This window comes from Pelodiscus sinensis, chromosome 1 (genome assembly GCF_052426305.1).
Source record: "Pelodiscus sinensis isolate ZL-2025 chromosome 1, ASM5242630v1, whole genome shotgun sequence".
In the NCBI taxonomy this organism is placed as follows: Eukaryota; Metazoa; Chordata; order Testudines; family Trionychidae; genus Pelodiscus; species Pelodiscus sinensis.
Window position 1 is genome coordinate 232693651 of NC_143052.1, and position 26465 is coordinate 232720115.

Consider the following 26465-nt stretch of genomic DNA (forward strand, 5'->3'; position numbering starts at 1 on the left):
TGTTTTTTTTATTCAAAGGTTGGGCTAATGTTTAGGTTGGTTCTTGTTACGTATAAACCAGTTAATCCCTTCCACTGTCTGGCTTGTGGTAGCTATGGATCTCCATATTCTGAACCTTCAGTCAAGTTCTGGATCTGTATTTGGGAAGCTACTTCAACAATAAGATCTTTTTTTCCTCACACTGTAACCTTAGAGCAGCGGTTCCCAACTTTTTCCAGATGGGGACCCATTTTGACAATTCAGGAAGACTTGGTGACCCAAGGCAGTTACAAAATGGCGGGAGGAAGGGGAGCAGAGCCACCTGGGGAGACACTTGGTGACCCTTTTGAAATGTAATGGTGACCCATAGGTTGGGAAACCCTGTCTTAGAGAGTGTTACCCTCCTTCGGAGAACTCACCACAAGGACACGCTTCACTAGCTCGCTGCTTTGGCCTTGGTTATTTGGACATTGCTAATAATCTTGTTTGCCATACATCAGAAGACGTTTGAACTCAGCCATCTGTCTTGTTCACATCTCTCTGGCAGCTGTGCAATATGTAATGTTCTGCTCAAGACCTCACCAGTGCATAGGGATATATGGTGGGGGGAATCGCTCAAAAGTTTTAAACTTTTCATTGTCCCATGACTGACTAAAGCCTTTTCACCAAATTGCTACTCCAGCATGATGGAGAAAGGTTGAAGTTGTTATCCAGCATGTTGAGTATTACTCAGATCATTCATAATATCTTCCATTAGATGACTTCAGTAAGAATAGGATCTGGCTCCTAAGTGTGTTTTGGCTCATGCAACTATACATCCTTGTGACGGGGCGAGACAGCCCCGTACTGAACTCACAGGTTTTAGCCAGGGTAACCTGGCTAAAGAAGCCCTGCCCCTGCAACTCTACCGGGCATGCTCAGACTGCAGTCCAGCTACAAAAGCCTGGGGAGAAGCTGAATCTGGACTGACTGCAGGACTGGAAGGACCTACGAAGGAAGCTCCTGACCCACATCAGCCAGCGGCCCCAGGAGAAGCCAGTGAAGACGCCGGGGCCAGTTGGGACATCTCCACGGCCGTCTACAGAGGAGAAGCTGCCCCCGGGAATGTGGAGGACCCGGCAAACTCATGGGAAGAGACCCCATAACACCAAGTAGAAAGTGGCCCAGGGAGGATGCAGGAACAGCTTCTCCCACCCTGGAAACCTCAGGGTATGTCTACACTACCCCGCTAGTTCGAACTAGCGGGGTAATGTAGGCATACCGCACTTGCAAATGAAGCCCGGGATTTGAATTTCCTGGGCTTCATTTGCATAAGCGGGGAGCCGCCATTTTTAAAACCCCGCTGGTTCGAACCCCATGCAGCGCGGCTACACGGGGCATGATCTAGGTAGTTTGAACTAGGCTTCCTAGTTTGAACTACCGTTACTCCTTGTGAAATGAGGAGTAACGGTAGTTCGAACTACCTAGTTCATGCCCTGTGTAGCCGCGCTGCACGGGGTTCGAACCAGCGGGGTTTTAAAAATGGCGGCTCTCCGCTTATGCAAATGAAGCCCAGGAAATTCAAACCCCGGGCTTCATTTGCAAGTGCGGTATGCCTACATTACCCTCTTAGTTCGAACTAGGAGGGTAGTGTAGACATACCCTCTGTGTGTTTTGGTTGGATTCCCTGCTGAGGGAGTGGTGGGCCTTCCTGCCACTCACAGGGCCCTGGGCTGGGACCCGGTGGAGTAGGGTGGGCCCGGGTCTCCCTACCAAGGGTGCAGCCCCACCCCATCAGTGATCTGCCATTACAGCCCCCCTGCAGCCCTGTTGTAAAGGGTTGACCAGTGATGGTGCGTTGGAACTTGTCAGTGGGCCCTGCCTTCAAGGGCCTCCCAGTGTCGGTGAATAGAGGCTTGGGCCAGTGGGCCCTGTGTTGAAGGGATAGCCACTGGCTTTGCATAGAGACTCCAGCCAGTGGGCCACCGAACTCTGCCTTAAAGGGCCTCCAAGAGACCTTGCATAGAGACTCGGTCCAGTGGGCCCTGTGTTAACATGACTTTATATAGAGACTCGGGGTCCTTCCTCTGCCCTCCGGAGGGGGTAGGAAAAGCAGCCCCGTGACAATCCTTGATCTCTCTAAACCAGAATTGCCTAAAAAATCTAGTTATAGTAGTAGTCATTATGAAAAATAAAGCTGTTAAATTCTGACTTACTACTTGATCTTTTTTCCCCCTAAATACCATAGATCAAAATACTTTTTCTTTTCTTGTGAACTAGCATCCACCACAGAATTTATCTATGCTGCTAATACTGTTTAGACATTACAAAATGATCACTACTCTAATATATAAACAACTGTTAAGAGTGTATTCCGTAGGTTTGGATAAATAACATCATTATGTAATTCTGACTGCACATTAATAAGATGCTAGATTAATTTTGTACTGTAAATGTAGTAGCTTACTGCATAAGGCAATAATAACCTAGAAAAGTACATCAACACTGAATAAATATTGTTTATTTTTGTAAACTTTTGAATTAGAGTTTTGACTCTAATTTTTGTATATCTCCACCTCCCCAACAAAAACATAAAGCCTCCATAACAGCCATTATCCTTCAAGGAGAGGACTGAACAGGATGCTATTTTTTTAAATCAGTTAACACCAGACGCTCTGACTACGGGACAGAAAAATCACAACTAGATAATGTAAGTTTCTTTCCCCCATCCCCATGTAAAAGAGATTGAATACATTCCCCCTATTACCTCCCATCTCATGGCTTTCTGGAGAGGGCATGGACCAGGATCAGAAATCAAACTCAGGTGTCTGATGTGGTAGAGTACAGGAGACCACTAAATGAGAACCTTTTAATAATCAATATACATAATTATTTAACATGTAAACTGGCTCACTTGGGAAGCCACTGGGCTTTGCCTCCTAAGATTTCACAGCTTTAGAGCATTGCCAGCAGAATTATGCAACGTCTGCACTTAGGCGATGTCTAGACTGCAGGCTTCTTTTGGAAGAAGCTTTTCCAGAAGAGATCTTCCAGAAATCTTCTTCCAAAAGAGCACATCCACACACAGCGAAAGCACATTGAAAAAGTGATCTGCTTTTTCGAAAGAGAGCATCTACACTGAATGGGCGCTATCTCGCATTTAAGCTGTGATGACTGTGAACGGAGTGGCCACCAGGGCACCTGTGCTTTTTCCTCTTTCCTCTTCTCTCGAAAGAACTCCCTCTTCCCTGTCCACACATTCCTTTTTCTGAAAGAGCTATTTAGAGAAAAGGCTGCTTCCTCATAGAAAGAGGCTTACCAATGTTGGAAAAAACCCTCTGATCTTTCAATTTTTTTTTTTCAAAAGAACGCAGTTGCAGTGTGGACGTAACCGGAGTTTTTCTGGAAAAACCCTGCAGTATAGACCTACCCTTAGAGTGAAGGATATGATTCCCAGCCTATAAACATGTATTTGCTCTAGGACAATGTTGCCACTGGTCAGGCTGTCATGGCTACACTGTTATTTATACTTGTGCTAGCTCTTACCAAGTTGCCCTGAGTATGCATGAGAATTGCACCCCTCATTCAAAATGTGGATGCAGCCTCTGAAGAGTGGATGTTAAACTGCAGCATGGTTCTGAGGTTAAGGCACCGAGTTGAGTATTAGGAGAACCACGGTCAATTTCTGGCTTTGTCTCAGACTTTCCATAGGATATTATGTAAGTCATTTGCTTCCTCTGGGTCTAAGTTCCTCATCTGTAAAATAGGATATATTATTAACCCCTTCTCCCACCGCTTTTTAGGTTGTAAATGAGGGGTAGACAAGAGAGTCTCTGCCGGATGGATCTAGGCTACTGATACCCTGCCACTCCCCCATCCTTAGGCCAGTCAGGGTCTGTGGGCAGGAGAGCACAGAAGTGTCCTGGCCCCACTCCTTCTGCCTGAGGCCCCTCCCCTTCCAGACAGCCCGGGACCATTTCAAAAATTTGTGAAGTGGCCCCTCTTCTAAAATTATTCCCCACCCTGTTGTAAGCTTTTCAGAGCAGGGATGAATTACAGCACCTAATACAATGGGACTCAGATCTCAGCTGAAGGCATTGAGGTGCTAATGTAACACCACTGCTGAGTACTACAATGCTGTAGGGACCCTAGACTTATGAGGTATTCAGGCTTAAATGAATCTGAAAATCATAAAATTCCATTCTAAATGACTTCTCCCTTTTTGTGATAAAACAGTTTTTTAGGGGTGGAAAATAAAATCCATTGGGAGGGGGAAATTTTTAGTGGGTGCTGGTGGGAATTTTTTTAACTTCAAACAGTCAAAATAATAATTTGTACAGCATAGAAATTGTACTCTTTGATAGTAGATGGCAGTCTCTGTTGGGCCTCATTCTATTAGCAACACCTTCAGATTGATGTTATTGTACAAGAACGTAGACAGTCGCATCTCATATGCTGATATATGAGGATCAATATAAAAAGGAGCAAAACTTTGATCCTCATGGAATCTTCTGTTTACTTAGTAGTTTCTTCATATGCATCCAGAGGAATCTCATGAATGCAGTATTTAATGTATTTGCTCATTCATTTACAAAAAGGCAATTTCATGTCAAAACTGTCAGCCACTGTAATACAATACAGACTATGTACACTTTCATTTCATAAGGAACAGATGAAGCCATTTGATTTATTTATGAGCTAAAGAGCTTTAGCAGTAAATCAGAATTGCTTACCACAGACTACAACAGTAATTGGATTTTCCCCAGTCCAAGATACTAGCTGGTTAAAGGTTGGAGTGGCATATTTTAAGGAAATTATGAAAGACCCCCCAAGTATAGAAGCAACAGTAAAAGGTAGAATTTTAGCTCCGAAAAGGTGCCATATATGAAAATTATACACCAGATGGGACAAAAAATTTGTTTTGGGGTGCCGATATGGAAGTCAACTAGTATTATTTCTTTCAGATCTTGACACGATCTTTGTTTAGAAAGACTTTGTTCTTGATGTATAATGGATTTTTTTTAAAGCTGTTGGCTTTGTTGGCAGGTGTTCCTGGGAGGAAGGAAATACAGTACATCAACTTGCAATTTCTGTAAAAGTTAATGTGGCTACACAGCTTTGAAACCATACTCTGTTTGCTGAGCTCAGCAGCCACAGAGAGTTTTTATTTGATTAACTTGGCCATTGGTGTTAAGTGTCCCTAGGATTTCCTCAGAGACATTTATCAAAGAGAGTAAAAAAATTTTAAGAGCATTAAATGAAAATTTATGCTTGATAAACTAAAGACTGCTCAAACGTGACATTGTGTACTATGATAAAAGGTAAAATCTTTCCCTACCTTAGTAAATATTATTTAGTAATAAATATTCCATTTACACAGAGGGTAAATGATAAAAATTCTGCCGCAATGAGTCTGAGCCCAAGTCACCTGACTCAGGCACAGGGCTTGGATTGCAGGGCTCTAAAACTGCACTGTAGGTATTTGAGCTCAAGTTGGAGCCCAGGCTCTGAGACTCAGTCCCTGAACATCTATGCTGTAATTGTATAGACCTTCCACTCAAGCTCCCACGAGCCCTAGTCAGCTGATCTAGACCGGATTGCAGCTGTGCCATGGGTCTTTCCTCAGTCTACAGATGTACCCCTAGGGAATGGCTACACTGGGTGTGCAGGGGGGGGGGGAGAGATTTGGAAGAAGGTATGCAAATTGAGCTTGCATTTGCATATCTTCTTCCAATTCTTTTTCCGGAAGAGGCCTTTCCGATATTTGACCCATTTACACAGGGCCAAATATCAGAAAAAAAAACTTTTTTGGAAGCCCCCTGTAAACCTTGTTTTATGAAGAATAAGGGGGCTTCTGAAAGAGGGTTTTTTTTCCAACATTTGGCCCTGTGTAGATGGGCCAAATATCGGAAATGCCTCTTCCAGAAAACGAATTGGAAGAAGATATGCAAATTATAGCGCAATTTGTATGAGAAGGAAGTTCTTCCGAACATCCCTCCCTTACACAAAGTGTAGCCTTGACTTCAAAATTATGTGTTACTAATCCTTTCTCTATACAATATGTAGTTAGGACAATAAAGTGTTTTATTGAAATATCTTGAATGATTTTCATATGTTGCTGGGTTGGGGTATGTGTGAGATTAACTGTTTTCCCCCGTACTTCCCCCCTCCCCCCCAATGGAGAATGATGCTGGATTGAGTCTGGTGTACCAATTCCTCATTTTTTTTTTCAGGAAGAATGGCTCTTGCACAAAAGCCTCTTGCACAAAAACAGCCCCTAATTAATTATGCAAATGAAGCACCACAATATGCTAATCCGGCCCCCCCCCCCCCCACACACACACAAGCACACTTCATCTTGTTGTTGTTACCAACTAGTTACTCCCCCTAACTGCGCTGGCCTGGTGAGTAAGATAGGGGGAAGGGTGGAGCCAGGCTTCTGTCAATCTGGACTGATGCTCCGACATTGACAGGATGAAATCCGGAGTCCTCCTGCAAGATACCTTACATTTATAGTGGCTTCCTTCTCATGCAAATCTATACCAGTTAGTCATCATACACATATACAAAAGCTGTGTCGTCATATATTTATGCAGTTAGTCATCTGTGGCGCCTTCTTTTGGTTGTTGTCTTATGTTGCCATGCTCATCTTCAAAGAGGGTGCTTTCAAAGGCTACGTCTACACTATGAGTTTTCTGGGCAAAAAAAATGCTAATAAGGGACTCATTTGCATGAATTGCAATCTCATTTGCATATTTTCTGTGGATCTGTTTTTGAGCTGGGGGTTTTGCGCAAAAACAAGCAGTGTGGATGTTTTCTTTTTGCACAAAAAACCCTTTTTCTGCAAGATCTTTATGCCCCAAAAAAGGAGATATACCGATCTTGCCGGAAAAAGAAGTTTTTGTTGAAAGAAAACATCCACACTGCTTGTTTTTGCGCAAAAACCCCTAGCGCAAAAACAGATTGGCAGGAAATATGCAAATGAAACCACGACTCATGCAAATGAGTCCTCATTAGCATATTTTTTGCCCAGAAAACTCATAGGCTGTGTCTACACTGGGCCACTTATTCCGGAAAATCAGCCGCTTTTCCGGAATAAGCTGCAAGCTGTCTACACTGGCCCTTGAATTTCCGGAAAAGCAATGATGCTCTACTGTACAAAATCAGCCACTATTCCGGAAAAACTATTCTGCTCCCGCTCGGGCATAAGTCCTTTTTCCGGAACAGTGTTCCGGAAAAGGGCCAGTGTAGTCAGCCCAGTAGTCTTTTCCGGAAAAAAGCCCCGATCGCGAAAATGGCAATCGGGGCTCTTTTCCGGAAAAGCGCGTCTACATTGGCCACATACGCTTTTCCGGAAAAAGGGCTTTTCCGGAAAAGCAGCCTGCCAATGTAGACGCTCCTTTTCCGGAAAAACTGAAAACGGAATAGTATTCCGTTTTAAGCATTTCCGGAAATTCATGCCAGTGTAGACACAGCCATAGTGTAGACAAAGCCTTTAAGTGCTTGCTTCTTACTCCCAAGACCATCAATATATCTGATCTTCTTGGCAGGTCTTATTGTCCTCGTATCTGACTTCCATCCCCTCTCCAACAGTTGTAACTGCTCTAAGGTGCTTACCTTTCATGCCTTATCAATTCATACCTCATTCGTTCAACAGGGCAATCAATTAAGCAAAAGGGAAGAGATCTATTCTGGTACAAAGACATGACTACAGTAAACTTCCGATAATCCAGCACCTTTGGGACCCAGAGTTATCGGATATGCCAGGTATCAGGAAGTACTCCAGAAGGGGGGCTATGAAGGGTCTGGGGGGTGGGGTGGCGGGGGAAGCCCTGCGAAGCTGCCGGCAACAGGCCAGCTGGGACTGCAAGCGGCAGTGGCGACTTGGTGAAGCCAGGGGTAGAGCAGCTGGGGTGCTGCCGGGTTGGTCCTACAGCGCCGCCCCTCACCTGAGAGGTGCTGTGGGACCAACCTGGCAGCACCCCAGCTGCTCTACCCCTGGCTTCCCCAAGTCCGCCGCTCGTCAGTTTCGGCAGCGGAGCAGAGCAGCTGGGGTGCTGCCAGGCGCCGAGCAGGGGCTGAGGGGCGGTGCTGCGGGACCAACTGGGCAGCACCTCAGTTGCTCTGCTCTGTGGCTCTTCCCCAAGTCCACCACTGGTCAGTTTCAGCAGCAGCAGCAGACTTGGGGAAGCAGCCCGGAGCAGCTCCAATTGTCCGGCTGTCCGGAGCACTTCCAGGTTCCAGTTGGTGCCAGACTGTAGGGAGTGCCAGACCACTGGATCCCGGATAATTGGAGTTTTACTGTATAATATTATACTAAAACTTAATACAAAGTTTCTATATAAAAGGACTTAATACAATATGGAAAAACTTAATATAAGGTTTATGATAAGGTTTAATACAAAGTCATATGAAAATGATATGAAGTTATATGAAGATGCTTAATACAAAGATTTATCTACAATAACTCGAGCTACTCTCCTCAGCCTGTATATTTTGGACACCTGGTTCCCAATATGTATCCAAATACCTATTGTGTTTTAGGTTTTTAATGCTTGTTGTACTGAGATATATAAAGTAGCTCTCTTGGCAGTTCAGTTACCCATTGTTCATGTTAACTTATTTGTTTTTTTTCCTGATTGGAAGTTGAATTCTGAATACAAATGTGACTCTATCATCTGACTTTGGCCATCTGTCTGAAATGCCTCTATAATCCTCTACCCCATCTTCTCAGCCCTGCTGCTTCTCTTGTTTGTCACAAATGTAACAAAGTCTTCACAAGATGTCTTATGTGGGCCCGTTTGAAAATCTCATGAGGCACTTAATCTGCATCTTTTGACACCTAAATGTTTTTGAAAAATCTAGCCCTTTGTGACCAGAAACCATCCTTTCATACACTGCTCATGATCAATTATAGCTTAATAAATAATTTATTTTATATAACAAATCAATTTGAGATGCAAAACATGTTTTTGTTAAACTGACATATTTAAGTTAGTTTTACATAATAAATTATGGGGACAGGAGTTGGACAATAATTATTTAATGACCTGTTGAAATAAAAAAAGTTAAAGCTTTATAACCATTAAAAACAAATTATCTCTATTATATGTGAATATATGTAAAGTAAATATCCTTAAATCAAACATTAAGAAGTTTTTGAGCAGCATTTTTTTTCTACTTTACCTATGTGTATGCTGTGGTTGTTATCAGTAGAAATAGATTTTCATTGGTTTGTGTGTACAATGTAATTGACATTTATTGATATACTGATAAAAACCTAAGCTTTTCAAGCCTATGTAAAGATTGTATTTGGATGTAAATCAACATATAATAGTTGGCAACCAGTGTGAATGAACTTTTCTTTAAGAAAATAAACACAAACTACAAATGCAAAATAAAATTAAAATCCTTTATTTCAATCAAGCTGCTTGCTGATTTAAATTATCAAGATAGGTTATTTAAATCACTTTGATTTAACTCAGTCCACCTTGGGCTATTAATACCTCATCAGCAGGAAGTGTCCTGCTTTTCATTGAAATGAAATTAAGTAAGTGTTCTATGATAGAACATTCTGTCTCCAACACCACAGCCTGATAGTTAGTGGTAAATGTCCAGTGACCACAGTCAGTGTATGTATTAGCTTCAGCCTTGTTAGCCAGAGTATCAAGTTGAGATTTTGGTGTTAATTGGTCGGGGGGGAAGGATCCTACTGTAGGTGTCCAATTACTATATTGGATTAATTCATCTGAACTGATGTAAAGCAATTAAGAAATGTTACTTATTTCATATTCACTTTTTCTAATTCATAATAAATTAACTTGTGGTGCTCCAAGCTTGTGGTTACTTTGTTTAAATGTGAAGTATTTGAAACCCAGGAATGATACTTTGTATATTTTTAGCCTTCTTGGACAAATATGATGTTTCCTCTCCAACCCAAAATAAATTTGGTCCTCTGTCTAACTTCTGTTTATTTCATGCCTTTGAAACTTGTGCTCTTTTACTTTTTGTTAAGTTGTCTATCTCCGTTTACTTTGGGGGCATAGAAGGAGATCATCTGTTAAAGAAGATTTCCTAAAGTACCCAAGGAATTTTAGAACATTGACACTTGTCCTGCTAAGTCATTTTGACTGTGGTAATTTTTGTTGTGTACAGGCAGTCCCCGGGTTACGTACAAGATAGGGACTGTAGGTTTGTTCTTAAGTTGAATCTGTATGTAAGTCGGAACTGGCATCAGCCACTGCTGAAACTGATCAGTTTCAACCGTGGCTGAATCTGGATGCCAGTTCTGACTTACATACAGATTCAACTTAAGAAACCCAGGCGTCCCCAAGTCAGCTGCTGCTGAAACTGATCAGCGGCTGATTCCAGGAAGCCTGGGGCACAGCAACTCTGCCTGGGGCTTCCTGTAGTCAGCCGCTGGTCAGTTTCACCAGCGGCTGACTTGGGGACGCCTGGGGCAGAGCAGCTGGGGTGCTGCCCAGTTGGTCCGGAGCGGCGCTGCGGGACCAACCCGGCAGCCCCCAGCTGCTCTACCCCAGGGATAGGCAAGAAAAGCCTGGTCTGCTGGGGGGGGGCACTAGCTGCACCTCCCCCCCAGCAGACCAGGGAGACGGAGAGCAAAGCCGCGGAGCACGCCCGCAGGGGGACAGCTCAAGTGCACCCGGGCTGCCCTGCTGCGGGCGTGCTCAAAGGCTTTGCTCCCCGTCTCCCTGCAGACCAGGGAGATGGAGAGCAAAGCCGCGGAGCACGCCCACAGGGGGACAGCTCAAGCGCGCCCGGGCTGTCCCGCTGCGGGCGTGCTCCAAGGCTTTGCTCCTGTCCCCCTGGTCTGCTGGGGGGGTCCAGCAAAGCCGCTGGACCCCCCCAGCAGACCAGGGACACCCGAGCAAAGCCGCCGCCTGGGAGGCTTTGCTCGTTTGCCCGGGAGCAAAGCCGCCCAGGCGGCGGTTTTGCTCTGGCATCCCTGGTCTGCTGGGGTGGTCCAGCGGCTTTGCTGGACCCCCCTCAGAAGACCAGGGAGACCGGGAGAAGCTTTTCTCACCCCAGAGGACACAGGTGGCGACCCGCCGCCCGTGAGCTCCGGGGCGAGAAAAGCCCCATTCGTAAGTGTGGATCCAACGTAAGTCGGGGACTGCCTGTATTGGGTTGTAGATATAGATCTTGTTGTTATAGTAACTGAGTAGGTCACTGGGGTCAGCCCAGCTAGTCTGGGCTTGTGCTAGTGAGCTCTGTGCTATGCAATAAAATGGACACTTGCAACTACTCAAGCTCTCTGTCTTTCCACTGATTTCTTCCTATACTGTGAAACTCCTCATGACATAATAAGTGATAAGTGTGCATTCTTTCAGCCCTCTGTTGAATATTTGGGACACATCATTGATGCTACTGGTCTTCATAAGTCCCCTTCAAAAGTTAAGGCTATTGTGGAGGCTCCACCCCCTCAAAATGTTAAGTCAACTTTGCTCATTTCTAGGACTATTGAACTATTATGGAAAGTTTATTTCACAGCTAGCCACACTATTAAAACCAATTCACAAGCTCCTTGGCCAGAACAAGGTCTGGAAGTGGACTGACGCCTGTGATGTTGCATTTAACAAGGCTAAATGTGCATTGCTAAATGCAGAGGTCCTGACACATTTTGATCCATCCTTACCTTTACAGTTGGCTTGTGATGCCTCCCCATATGGAGTGGGAGCGGTCTTGTCACATGCTATGCCTTCAGGAGAGGAGAAACCAACTGCTTTTGCTTCACGCACCTTAAGCAAGGCTGAAACTAACTATGTGCAAATTGAACGTGAAGCATTGGGAATCATTTTCGGGATTCAGAAATTTCACCAGTACCTGTTTGGATGGAAGCTTACACTTCTCACTGACCATCGACCTCTGATGGCAATTTTTGATCCACACACAGGTATTCCACCAATGGCTGCTAGTCGTATGCAACGATGGGCATTGTGGCTTTCAGGACACACATACGAGATCAGATATCAGAAAGCCACTCTGCATGGCAATGCAGATGGTCTCTCTCTAGGCTGCCTTTGCGTGGAACATCTCTACAGAACTCTCAGGTCTCACCTGACTTTGTCCCCTACATGTCCAGGAGAACGGAGTTATCAACCCATTCAGGGTGCTTGTTGTGGGGAATGCGTGTCATTATTCCAAAAATACTGAGACAACAGATGTTAGCTGCATTCAGGCAGGTTATTGTGGAATGATGCACATGAAAGAAATTGCACAAAGCTATTTTTGGTGGCCTGGCTTGGACAGTGACATTGAAGAGAAGGCAAGAGCTTGTATTTCTTGCCAAGGTGTGAGGAATGCAGCTCAGTTGGCACCTCTACACCTATGGGACTGGCCTGAAAAACCATGGCAACGTATTCATGTTGATTTTGCTGGCCCATTTGAAGGTAGCATATTATTGGTGGTGGTAGATACTGTGGGAGAAAAATCAAATAACTCCAATTGTGTCTAAAGGGGGGAACTGTGCAGAAATCATAACTTTCTAAAAGAAAACTGCTGTAAGGGTTAAAAGTTTTCCAGACCTCTCTCCCTGTAACAGAGAGAAATCAAATTAGCTCTAATCAAGACCCTTACAATGCCTCCCATCTCAAGTTCATGGAGACTCCTAGTCTGTCACAATTTGTCATGTAAACCCTTATCTTTGTCACAGTTTGCCTTGTAGACTCCTCCACTCAAGTTCTCATGTGGCTTTGTGTACTGTAAAAACTTACTTCTAGCACTCCTGGGGTGAACAGAAGTCTCAAAGTACTTCTGCTGAGACTTTGATATGTTAAAGAAGAACAATCCACAACTGAGCTGTCTAAGCATCCTGTATAAAGGATACCTGAATCTGTCTGTCAGGGCTGCTGCTTCACTCTTGGAAGTGACAGCCTGCATGCATGCATCATAAAGTTTTCTCTTTTAGGTTTCTTTCCTGCCTCACTGATTTGACCTCCGGCCTCGAACCCTTCTGGGGGCTCTGTACCCCAGGGGAGCGAGATTTCCCCCTCAATTTGGTGTCAGAAGTGGGATGGCTTGGAACTCCAGTTGGAAAGGCTGATGACGGGGAATGGGAACGGACTACAGCGCGCATCTGGAGGGTAAGGGATCCATTTAAAATCCCCCGGTCCGCCTCCCTGTTCTCGTCACCAGCTGGACCGGCTGGCGGTAAGAGTCATCTTTTACTTAAAAATTTTTTTGTTAAGAGGCTTGAGGGAAACTTAAAACGAAAACACTGGGTATAGCCAAATAGGGGTTGGATTTTGTTGTTGTTGTTGTTGTTGCTGACTGATTGGTGGCGAGTCCAAGCGCATGGTTTTGAGTGAGTGAAGTCCGGAGGGGAACTGCAGCCGCACCAGTGCTGTCAGTGTCACTGCACAGCTGCTGAAAGCAAGGGCGGTTTCCCCCGGCACATAAGGAGTGTGAGTGAAGCTGACAGTTTGTGTGGACTCCCACACTATCCTTGGAGAGGGTAGTGTTGCTGGACGCCTGTACTATCCTTGGAGAGGGTAGTACTGTTGGGCTCCTGCGCTGTCCTTGGACAAGACAGTGCTAACATGGATAAGATTGCTCTCTCAAGTCTGTCTCCTACTGAGGGGAAAGGTTTCTCACAGCCTGGGACTCCCTTGTCTCAGATGATCAGTCAGCTAGGTATTGCCTGCAGGTTTGAAACTAAGGAGACTTAAGGAATTATTGAGCATTTGGAATGGCTATACTCAGGGGAATTCCCAGAATACATGACAATTAGAACTTTGACTTACAAAAGCTTGCTTATCTTAGAGTTTTCCTCGAGGAAAAACATCCTAACCAGATGGAATATTGGTGCCTCTGGGAGGATGTGGCAGTAAAAAAAAAATATAATCAGAGCATTATGGCTAGCAAAAAAGATTCTATTGAAAAGCTGCAGCAAGAATTGGCTACTCTAAAGAAACAGCTTGATTCCCCAGATGTGCCATCTGCACCCCCACCCCGCTTTGGACCCTTGTCAGCTGAACATTCTTTCCTGTTATCTCCCTGTTCTCCTGTAAACCTTATGGGACGTGACTTGTTGTGTAAATTGGGTGCAAACCTTCTCTGTAGAGAGGAAGGGATATTTGTTGACCTTTCCCCCTATCAGGCTCCAAATTTGATGGCATTACTACTCTCAGAGGAATCTGATGAGACCTCAGGACATACACCCCTCCTGGACCTCTCAGATGTCCCAGAGACATTGTGGGCAGCCCATTGTGAATGAAGTGGGGTTGCTAGCCTCTGCAACACCAGTGCAAATAACATACAGACACAACAAGCCTTTTCCAAAGGTACCCATGTATCTATTGGCTAGGGAGGCACAAGAGGGCATTAAGCCTGTAATCTCTCCCTCCTTAAACAAGGGATACTTGTTTATACAACTTCACCATGTAATACACCTATACTACCTGTGAAAAAGCAAATCTATAGATTTGTAGAAGACCTAAGAGTCATTAATAAGTTTGTAATCCCTAGATTTCCAGTAGTACCTAACCTGGTTTTCTGTTCTGCCTTCTTTTCTATTCCAGTGCATAAGAATTCCCAATTTGTCTTTGCCTTTTCCTTTCAGGGTCATCAATTAACCTGGACATGTTTTTGTAAAGTTATTGTAAAAGCCCTACTTTGTTTTCTCAGTTTTTAAAAAACTGACCTTAATTCTCTCTCTCTTCCCTGCAGTTCTGTGTTAGTTCAGTATGTTGATGATGTGCTAATTGCTAGTAAAACTGAGGAAAGATGTAAAACTGATACCTCTATGTGTTAAAGTGTCTTGCTAAAAAGGGTCACAAGGCTTCCAAAGCCAAATTGCAATTTGTAAAACAAAGAGTTCAGTACTTAGAACATTTACTTTCAGGAGATGGCCGCCAGTTAACACCTGAGCGAATCTCACAAGGTTCTTTCCATTCCTCACCCTTTCACCAAAGTCAGGTACACAAATTTCTGGGTACTGCAGGATATTGCAGACAATGGATTCCTAACTTTTCTGGACTCACCAGGCCCCTTACTATTCTACTCTTAATCTTAGCTCCTGACCCAGTGACCTGGTCCCCAGAATGTGAATCTGCTTTCCTTTCCCTTAAAACTCTTCTGCACAGTGGGCTTACCTAAATATAGCAAGCCTTTTACTCTGTTTTGTCATGAACAGGATGGAATTGCAGCTGGAGCTCTCTGTCAACCCCTTGGACACACACCTCGTCCAGTAGCTTATTTTTCTGCAACACTGGACTCAGTAGCCCGTGGGTTCCCACTTTGTCTGAAGGCTGTTGCAGCTGCTACTGAATTACTTTAAAAAGGCCCAACCTGTCACATTAGGCCACAGCATTATCTTACAGGTCCCTAATGCTGTCTCTGCTCTCTTACAGCGACACCGCACTCAGCACCTATCTGTTCAGAGACAAACCCTGTATGAGAATGTTATCCTCTCTTCCCCAAATGTGGTAATTCAAAGATGTAATGTACTTAACCCAGCTACTTTTTCTCCTTTACCCTCTACTGGTAAAGCACATACCCATAACTGTGAAGAATTGCTTGAGCACTGTGTAAAGCCTCCCCAAGATTTGTCTGCTCAACTGCTGGAAAATGCAGTTCTTGTATTGTATACTGATAGCTCATGTAAAAGAAATTCAGTTGGTAAACTAAAGGCTGGATATGCAGTGGTCTCAGATAATAATGTTTTAAAGGTTTTTTTTCTCTTCCAGGAATCAAATCAGCTCAGGCTGCTGAGCTCATCGCTTTAATTCGTGCTTGCCTTTTAGCGTCCGGACAGTCTGCTGCCATTTATACTGACTCAAAGTATGCTTTCTCTGTCTGTCATGCCACAGGACAAATTTGGAAACAACGAGGTTTCCTTACCCCTTCTGGCTCTGCTATCTCTCATGGTCCCCTTATCTCCCAACTCCTTGATGCTATTCAGCTACCCACATCCCTCTCTATTACCCATTGCCCGGCCCACACAGGTGCCACTGATCCTGTTTCTCTGGGTAATGGGAGTGCTGATGCAGCAGCCAGACATGCGGCAGCACATGGACCTCTGACTCCCTTTCAGATTCTGGTCTCTCTTTCTCTCCCTGTTTCTTTGCAGGACCTGATAGAACTATAGCAAGCTGCTCAACCTGCAGAGAAAAACCTTTGGGAGAAAGCAGGCTGCTCCTTATCCCCAGCTGGGATAATGGGTGCACCTGATGGCTGCCCAGTTGCCCCAAAAATCTCTCACACGGCAGCTTGCTCAGGTGTCTCATCAAATGACACACATGAGCAAAAGGGGGGTGGCCTCACAAATCCCAAAACAATGGTACGCCCCAGGCATGCACCTAGAAGCTGTCTCAAGAATATCTAATTCATATCTAATTCATGTGTGATTTGTAAGCAGTTTAATGTTGCAGGAGGCCCACAGGCTAGCAGCCACACAGAAAGAAGAAACCTAGACATAAAATGACGGTTAGGAGAGCTTGCACCTGCAGGTAAAGGAAGCCCTCCCAGCACCTACTGATGTACCGTGCCACAACATCCAACCAGGCGACTACGTGTTCGTGAAGGAACATCGCAAAAAGAATTCCCTGACAGCCCGGTGGGAAGGACCGTTCCAATTGCTGCTCATCACCCACACAGCAGTAAAGGTGAAGGAGCGCCGCTCGTGGATCCACGCAAGTCATGTACGCCGAACTGCAGATCCAACAGAGCTGATTGACCCCGTCACCCAGGACCCCTCCCTGGAGGAATCACCTGAGGACGAGGTTCAGCGGACCGAGGCGGCAGACTCTCAAACCAGACTGTTACCAAACCGGCCTCCACCAGGAGCTTCGAGGTACAACCTGAGAGGTAGGACTGTACCAGCAAAGACCTACAGGTGAGCCTGGAGCCCTGTAGCTCTCACAAAGGGAAATCCATTCCAGTATTGAGTGAACTAAGAGACTACGAAATCTCGAAGAGTGCCTGCAGAGGCAAGCCAAACAATACTAACTGATTAAGCTTAGTTAAAGAGACTGCTTTGCTAGTTGCTAGCTAATTACTATATTATTATTATCCTTTCTACTTTAGAGACTTAAGATACTATAATAAGATGGGGATTGTTTTCCTTCTTTTAGTAGTCAGAATAGCCTTAGTATATAACTTTCCCCACCCTTATTGGGAAGCCCTGCAAAAGGTTGTGTCCCTCACCAATACAAGTGATACAAGTGACTGTTGGATATGTGAACAGCTTATAGAAGGCTCTGAAGGCCTTTTACCATTACAGTTTATCCCAACTCCTGCCTCCCTGTGGACCAGACCCCTAAAATTCAGATCTACTGGTAGTCAGTACTCTACAGGAGAGCGGGAGTGGGTAGATGCCCAGAATGATAACACTGTGCCAGAAGTACATAGTCATGGGGGGGAACAGGCAGATTTGGCATAAAAATCTGATTGCCTCAGGAATTCCCCTTACTCAAGCATTACATCCATCAGGGAATGCTTCCCTTATGTTTCCCTTATGTTTTAAAAGCAATATTGGCACTGGTAAAGATCTGGGGGTGAATTGGCAGTGGATCATTTACCCAACTGATAAAGAAAACCTCCCTCTAAGATAAGAATTCATCCCAGCAAAAAAAAGAATACCTAAAAATGTCTAGAATAACTTTGAGTAATACTCCAATAGGAGTATTAAAGGGGGGAATTGTGGGAGAAAAATCAAATAACTCCAATTGTGTCTAAAGGGGGGAACTGTGCAGAAATCATAACTTTCTAAAAGAAAACTGCTGTAAGGGTTAAAAGTTTTCCAGACCTCTCTCCCTGTAACAGAGAGAAATCAAATTAGCTCTAATCAAGACCCTTACAATGCCTCCCATCTCAAGTTCATGGAGACTCCTAGTCTGTCACAATTTGTCATGTAAACCCTTATCTTTGTCACAGTTTGCCTTGTAGACTCCTCCACTCAAGTTCTCATGTGGCTTTGTGTACTGTAAAAACTTACTTCTAGCACTCCTGGGGTGAACAGAAGTCTCAAAGTACTTCTGCTGAGACTTTGATATGTTAAAGAAGAACAATCCACAACTGAGCTGTCTAAGCATCCTGTATAAAGGATACCTGAATCTGTCTGTCAGGGCTGCTGCTTCACTCTTGGAAGTGACAGCCTGCATGCATGCATCATAAAGTTTTCTCTTTTAGGTTTCTTTCCTGCCTCACTGATTTGACCTCCGGCCTCGAACCCTTCTGGGGGCTCTGTACCCCAGGGGAGCGAGATTTCCCCCTCAATACTCATTCCAAATGGCCAGAAGTCTGTATAATGCCTTCCACTACTGCTGAGAGTACTATCCAAAAACTATGGGGAATCTTTTGTCATTTTGGTCTTCCTGAACAACTTGTGAGTGACAACGGTCCACAGTTTGTCTCTCAGGAGTTTGGAAATTTTATGAAAGCAAATGGGATCCATCATATTACTTCAGCACCCTATCACCCAGCCACAAATGGATTGGCTGAAAGGTTTGTTCAGACAATGAAACAAACTTTGAAATCGGTTAGAGGACATTCACTCATACAAAAGAGTCTGGACACCTTCTTACTATCCTACAGAAACACTCCTCATGCTACAACCAAAGTGTCCCCAGCTTTTCTAATGATGGGACGTCAGCTGCGCACGTGCTTTGATTTGCTGAAACCTTCAGAACCGCGACAAATTGTGCAACATCAGCAGCCAGGTCAAGTCATCAGGAGTGTGTCCAGAGCAAAAGATCGAACCTTTAGTCCTGGACAGCCAGTTTTGGCTCGGAACTATGCTCCTGGAGCTAAATGCGTCCCTGCCATTATTATTGCTCAAACAGGACCTGTTTCCTATACTGTCCGGACTGCAAAGTATCTCATCTGGCATGTAGATCAGTTATTGACAGGTTATTCCTGCCCCCAAGGCATGTCTCCAGTTGAGTTGCCCATCCTTCCCACTGCTGGTGAGCTACCGTGTCAAGAATCACGGCTCCTGACTCTCCTCCTCCATCACCACCAGCGGTGAACAATAACCCCCTCCCTGAGCAGGCTGAGCCAACAGCCTCCCCTGGTCACACTTCAAGTTCCCAGCCCAGTATGAGGCCTGCACTCATAACATCTTCGGGTGCGAGAACGCCAGATGTCCGCCGTAAGCACAGAACTCACTAGCACAAGCCCAGACTAGCTGGGCTGACCCCAGTGACCTACTCAGTTACTATAACAACAAGATCTATATCTACAACCCAATACACAACCATTTTTAAAAGCCCATCCATAGTATATTGTAGATGTTGTGCCAAAAAAAAACAATAACCAACCATGAACAGTTATGCTTATAAATTAAACTCTTTTTGAAAAGACTAACTCTAACTTTTATGATTCCAGGACTCGGAATTTGACCCCTTGAAGTTCACCAGTGTCATTGAGTGTGAGAAGCCAAACAATGACTTAAGTAGGTTTCGAGGTTACATGTGAGTATTTCTTCTAATTAGTTTCAGTGTATAGTCCCTTCTCTATAAGGCAGAATTTACTTCTAGACTCTCTTCTTCTAGTCCCCTGCCTCATTCCCACTTCAGAAACAAATGAGTCAGGAATCCTTCATACGGCTTCACTACACAAGCCTGATTCATCTCCAGAGCAGGACCCCCTTGTGCACTTACAGAGGTATATCAGTTCTCCTGAAAAAATAGCATGCGATGATGATATTCAAGTCTGTATCACAATGCATATGCATTAGAGGGCTGCATTAGAATCTTATCTTTTTTTATCAACAGCACTGCTAAAATTATTCTTTTCTACTGTGTATCTCTATACTGAAGACTCTTTGTCTTGGGGCCAGCATTCAGAACTCTTGCTTGCCCATTCAGATGAGGTTAGAAGTCTCTCACTTCCATTCCTGAAGTTTAATTTATTTGTCAGTTCTGATCAGCTAACATTGTGGTTATAAGTGCCTAAAGCAGGGCACTCATAGATAAAGGACTCTCCCCTCACAATCCCCCAATTAGTGAGGTAAAAAAAAGATTCTGGACATGGGAGGGGGGATCAGTTGCTCATTATTTTTGTTCCGTTGTCTGTCTGACTTTTTTCTTTAAGTGATTCTTCTGGAGGCGACTTAGAAATAGAAATTAGATTTCTCCACTCACATTGATGTTTTCTTCCTGTCTTACAAACAAGTGAATAAAGTTGTCTTTGTTTTTGTGGTGTTGGCTTACAAAATATTGCACTAGCACAACTTTAAATTATTCAGCATAGCACCTTTGAAGCTACATCAGTTTAGACCAGCTGAGAATGTGGTTGTGAGGTTCCCCACAGGGTGCCATCTGAAATGGGGTACCACTGAGCCCCCATGACTCACCAGCCTGGGCTCCCTTCATACTGTACTGGTGTGACAAGAAGCCAAGCCCTCTGGCCTGTACTTTCACCAGCATGCACACAGGCAGGGACTAACCCAGCTGCAGTTACATGCAGGCTTTCTGACCAGTCCTTGCGTGGGAAGGCTACATAGGGCAACTACCAGCTCCTCAGGCGCTCTCCCTCCCCTGGGATATAAATCCAAAATGATACTGTCCTGCATTGCACAGGAAACCTTACAGCATAAGTTCTTAAAATGTGCCCCCTCCCACAATGTGGAGAGAAATATGAAGCAGCCTTTTGCTCCTGAGTTATGATTCCCACACATTGGCTTAGATAAAGCAAGAACAAGTTTAACTACAAAAAAATAGATGTTAAGTGATTATAAGGGATAGCAAACAGATCAAAAATTAAAATAACACAAACTAAAGTTAATACACTAAATAGACAGGATATGAATAAATAGATTCTCACCCTAAGAGATGATAGAATCAGCTCCACATTCCAAGAGACAGGCTGCATTGGCTTACAGCTTGGAATCCCCGGGGGTTTCATTCACAAGCTAAAAAATCCCTTCAGCCTGAGTACAGCACTGCCCCCCACTTCAGTCTTTTTCCTCAGGTGTTTTCAGGAGTCTTGTCATGTATGGGGAGCAAAGAACCACAGACCATGTCGCTCCCTGCTTTGTCTAGCTTTTGCGTATGACAGGAATATTTTGTTTCTGTGCGTGGTTTCCACACTAGTCTGTAGAAAAATACTGACATCCCAAGATTGAGTCTAGAGATGTGGTCTCATCACATGTCCTTGTAGAGTCATAGTGGCTATTACTCATAGGCTTTCAGAGATAAGCTTTTGCTAAAGCCTATTGTTTTTCCCTAATGGCCCTTCCCCACCCATTGTTTAGGCTAAAAGCATTATTATCCAGTGGGTGTTTCCCAGGTATAACTACATTTGAAATACAGATTCATAGGCAATATTCCTAATTTTAAATACAGAAATGATACATGCATTCAAATAGAATAATAATATTCATTAAATCTGAAGCTTTCCAATCATGTGTATATATAAGAGCACTATAAACTCACAAAGTACAAATTGAGTACTTAATACTTTGATTCACACCATGATTTTAGTGCAGCTTAGTCATCACAAAAAGTAAATGTAAAGCTAGTGATTGGGAGGACACTCAAAAGTTACAAGTGCATTTCAGAATAAAGTTTTGATGCCTTTCTTTATGGCCCACTGCAGTCAACCTTCCCCCAAAAGCCCTTCTACACATCTTCCTCCTAGCAAATCCTCATCCCCTTTCTCTTTTTAACACTTTCAGTGGAATAAGCTAATGGTCGTCTACTCCTCTCCAGAGATCTGTTCTCCTCGCTGTTGTTTTGAATGAGAAGGTCACTGTCCTCACTCCCAAAGTTACCATGGTCTCTGGTGGAAAAATTGTTTAGTACTACTCTACTATATATGACAACAGGGAATAAGCTTAAAAATTTCTGAGGCAAGCAGATATACCATAAGTCCTGCTGAGTAATTGCTTAGGAGAAGCTCAAGCTTTTAGCCAGTGAAAAAATAAGAGACACCACAATTTTCCTTTTTTTTTTTTTTTTAATTAATGTTGACTTATTTAGGAGTGCACACTTTACAGATGCTCTCTCTGGTCAATAATTGAAAATAATTTGTGTTAATCCTCCTGACCACAAGAGTTAGGCTTAGCATATCAGAGATCCGAAAGACATACCAAGTGACTTCATCCGTTTGACTTCCACCATGTAATCCGTTCCAGTTCAGTATTAGAAATGCACTATTAAAAACTCCTCTAAGTACTCAGACATCCAGATAGTATAAATCCTTCCCTGTCCAGATTACAAATCTTTATCAGTACAAACTGTTTTGTAAAAAGAAAATTAAAAAAATTCTGCAATAAACACTCCATGTTTGAGGAAGAGCTTTCTGTTTTAAAAACCAGCAAGTTCAGGGAAATTTTTTCATATTGAACACTTTATAGAATCATAGAACACTAGAACAGAAAGGGGCCTCAAGAGATCATCGAGTTCAGTCCCCTGCCCTCATTGCAGGACCAAACACCATCTAGACCAGTGGTGCGCAACCTTTTTTAATTTGCGACCCCCCCCCCCCCGCCCCGCCCCCAGGGCTGGGAACATTTTTTGTTGAGCACCCCCCCCCCAAAGCTGGGAACATTTTGTTGTGGCCCCTTTAATTTAAATCCCCGGTCTGCTTCCCTTCCGCTCACCCCACCCCCGCCGCGTGTACATTAAGTGCCGAGAAAACAAAATGGCAGCTGGCATAGTGCTGCAACCACCCAGGAAGCCAGCCGCGGTCGTGACCTACAGGTTGCACACCGCTGGTCTAGACCATCCATAATAGATGTCTGTCTAACCTGCTCTTAAATATCTCCAGAGATGGAGATTTCATCTGGTGGTAGAAACCAGAAACACAGGCATGCAGATTTTTCAGGACTGCTAGATATTTATTTATAGATCTTCAACTATTTCAAAAACAATGATAGCCCCACAATTTATTTTTCAGAATATATGAGAAACTTGGGGTTGAAGATGAGAGGAAAAAATTTCTATCTTCTTTTCAGTTAATACAGTACAGATGCATCACCCTACTGATCTCACTCTGGCAAATGAAAAACAAGACACACAAAAAAGAAAAACCTAGGTAAAATTAGTTACAGTCAGGCTCATTTTCAAGTTACTCTATTCAATGAGACTTTCTCTGTGCAAATGCCTTCACAATTATTTATTGAAACAGTAATTGCAGTTATGTAGCCATTTCTCATAATTGTGCATTAGATATTTATATATTTATATGCCACATATTTTGGGATGATGTCCATGTGACGTGGCATATGAGATATATTATATTTATCAAGTACCTTTTACCATCTCATCTGCACTCCATTTGTTAACCCATTGTCCAGCAGTCTAACATTCCAAATTTCTGAGGAGCTTAAAAAAGTCGCCATTAAATTTTTTTTTCCATAGAACAATGTTCTCTTAGTCCACTAGATTTCTGAAGAAAAGTCCCAGGAAGGGGGAAAAGTCAGTGCTTAACCAGCACCATGTTAAAGGGTCAACCCTGCAGAGAAAGAAGAGGGAGCTCACTCATCTCCTCAGTACAACCACAGTAGTTGCATACAATATGGGATGTCTAGTTCTCAGACCTGTCTGATTTTATTCCTGGGGGCATGAACACCAAAAAATGAAAATTCTTCATACAGTATTTTTAAATTTCTGCAAAATCTTGTGAATTTCATTTGTCAACATAACACTACATACTTATACCAGTAACAATTATTTTTGGTAATTTATTTCAAAATATATCAGCAAATATGTCAGTAACAATATGGACACACAATTTCCCCCCCCCCCCCCCCCAGAGTAGAAAGTTAAAGGAACCCCTGAGACAGCCCAGTGCGTGTTTTTCTGCCCTCTTCCCCCACCCCAGAGTTCAGCCATGGGGACAGACACCCACAACTCTTCCCAGAGCCCAGCGATGGAAAAACCCTTTGACCAGACACTCAGACTCCCTGTCACCATAGACCAGCAGCGCCAGCCCCATCCACCTCCAGAGCCTAGGGATTCAGAGGAAAAACAGCCTGGTGCGTGGTCCCAGGATTCCACGGAGTTTTCTGCATGCCACCCTCTCCTTCCCTCAAGGCATGCTGGGAACTGAAGCTGCCAGGCGCATTCTGGCTCCCTCAAGGAGGCTGATACAATTGCCAGGCCTCTGGGCAAGGTGCGGGAGGGGGGAGGAAGGCTGCTCTGCACTTCTGGAAGGGGCAGGGCCACAGGCAGAAGGGACAGGGCTAGGGGCAGCCAGCCCTCAGCATCTCCTGGACCATGCTGTACCTTTTCCAGCCAGCCCCTCAACTGCCCAGAGCATGCTGCTTGGCATCCTGTGATTTAAAGGGCCCAGAGCTCTAGCTTCTGCAGTAACAGTGGCCGGGAGCCCCAGGCCTTTTGAATTTCTGGGCCGTAGGGGCAACTGCCCCATTTGCCCCCTTCTGTTGGAGGCCCTGCACTCCCTCTTCCTCTCTCAGCAATGGCTTCTATGTACAAGCTAGGCTCTGCTGGGTCCAGTGGCCTCTAGTGGCAGCCAGCAGCACTTCAGCCTGTTTCTGTGGGAGAAAAGGAAATTCTGCACACACTGGCTGTGACAGTGGTCTCCAACCTTTTCATACCCAAGATCGAGCGGATGAGACCTACTAGAATAGGACCAACGGTCATGAAGGTGGTTTCTGCAAGCGATGTGGTACGCTAAGAGCACGGCAAGACATGAAAGATGCCCTGGTCAACCACTGCGCCCAGCCCATCTCCAACCGTCTTGACATTAGTCCTGCCATTGGAACAAGATGGAATCTGGGAAGAGAGAGTGAGGCTGACTATGCGCACCTCTCCCTCACTTTAATCCAATTCACGCGCAAGTCTTGACATCTCGACATCCCCTAATTCCCGTAACCTTAAAGTCCTGTGGCGACAGGCGAGCGACGAAGCAGCAAGTGTGGATACACTGGGAGCTGTAGCCGCGGACCTGCACACAGGCGGCTCATGTCTAATGGTCGTCTTCTTGCTGGCTGAAGCAACAGCTGGATTCGGCGTCTACCTGAGTGACTGAGCAGCCCTCTTTAGGATTGCACTGCTCACCTCCGTAGTAAGAGGAAGGGGCTAGAAAAGGTGCCCTAAACATTGTTTGCTTCATAGAACCCTGGCCAGCTTACCGCGGCTGGAGGGGATCCCATCTCATGTGGTCGAACAATAAAATTTCAAACAAAATGCAAGGTAACACCACTCACTATTGGCACATGGAACGTACGCACGCTTCAAGACAACCCTTCAGCAGATCGACCAGAAAGAAGAACAGCCCTGGTTGCCAGAGAGCTCACAAGATTTAACATCAATATTGCGGCACTGTGTGAAACTCGTCTAGCAAATGAAGGTCAGCTCATGGAAATAGGAGGTGGTTACACATTCTTCTGGCGTGGACGCAGCGGTGATGAACGTCATGAATCTGGAGTTGGCTTTGCGGTTAAGAATCATCTTGTCCGCAAACTTGCCAGTCTTCCCAAGGGCGTGAATGACCGACTCATGACACTGCATCTTCCACTACCGAGAGGAAAGCAAGCCACACTGATCAGTGCTTACGCGCCCACAATGATGAATCCGGATGAAGTAAAGGACAAGTTTTATGAAGATCTCGATGCCCTACTCTCATCCGTGAAGCGCACTGACAGGCTGATTCTACTTGGCGATTTCAACGCGAGAGTAGGATCTGATCACACTGCCTGGGATGGCGTCATTGGAAAAAATGGAATCGGTAAATGTAACAGCAATGGCCTACTATTACTGAAGACTTGTGCGGCTCATGATTTGATCATCACCAATACCATCTTCCGCCTGCCCACTCGCAAAAAGACGTCCTGGATGCACCCACGCTCTAAGCACTGGCATCTCATTGATTATATCATTGTGCGAAGGAAAGACAGACAGGATGTAAGGGTGACCAAGGCCATGCCAAGTGCTGACTGTTGGACTGACCACAGACTTATCATCTCCAAATTAAGCTTTCACATCAAGCCAAAGAGACGTCCGCAGGGAAACAAAGCTGTGATGAAAAAGATCAATGTCAGTAGACTGAGGAACCCCAACACAGCAGCTTTACTATCAGAAGATCTTGGCAACCAACTCTTAGAGCTGCAATTAGAAGAAAATGCTGAGAAGGACTGGGAACGCTTCCAAGGATATTGTGCACTCTTCTGCACTAAAGGTTCTTGGACCCTCACACAGGAAACAGCAGGACTGGTTTGATGAAAACGATGAAGAGATCAAGGCCATACTTGCTGAAAAGCATCGCCTTCACCGTGCTCATCAGAATGATCCATCGTCAACAGCTAAGAAAAATGCCTTCAACAACATTCGCAGGATTGTACAGAGCAAGCTTCGCAAGATGCAGGACTCCTGGTTGAGTGCCAAAGCAGATGAAATCCAGAAGTTTTCTGATAGAAACGATGCCAAACGGTTCTACGAAGCCCTTAGATCCTTGTATGGACCTCAGCCCTCAGGGAGTTCCCCTCTACTGGACTCAGATGGTGCAACTTTCATTACTGAGAAGACTCTGATTTTACAGCGTTGGGCTGAGCACTTCCAATCCGTACTGAACCGCCC

At 44.6% G+C, this 26465-nt stretch overlaps 1 protein-coding gene across 2 annotated transcripts in view; it reads left to right on the top strand.

Annotated features, from left to right (window-relative positions):
- ATP10A (ATPase phospholipid transporting 10A (putative)) overlaps nt 1-26465 on the top strand; it is a 157240-nt gene that overhangs the window by 74152 nt on the left and 56623 nt on the right. For both annotated transcript variants that reach the window (XM_075916477.2, XM_006116091.5), the window contains exon 3: nt 19306-19391. In XM_075916477.2, coding sequence (XP_075772592.2) covers nt 19306-19391 — 86 coding nt within the window. The remainder of the gene's footprint in view (nt 1-19305; nt 19392-26465) is intronic.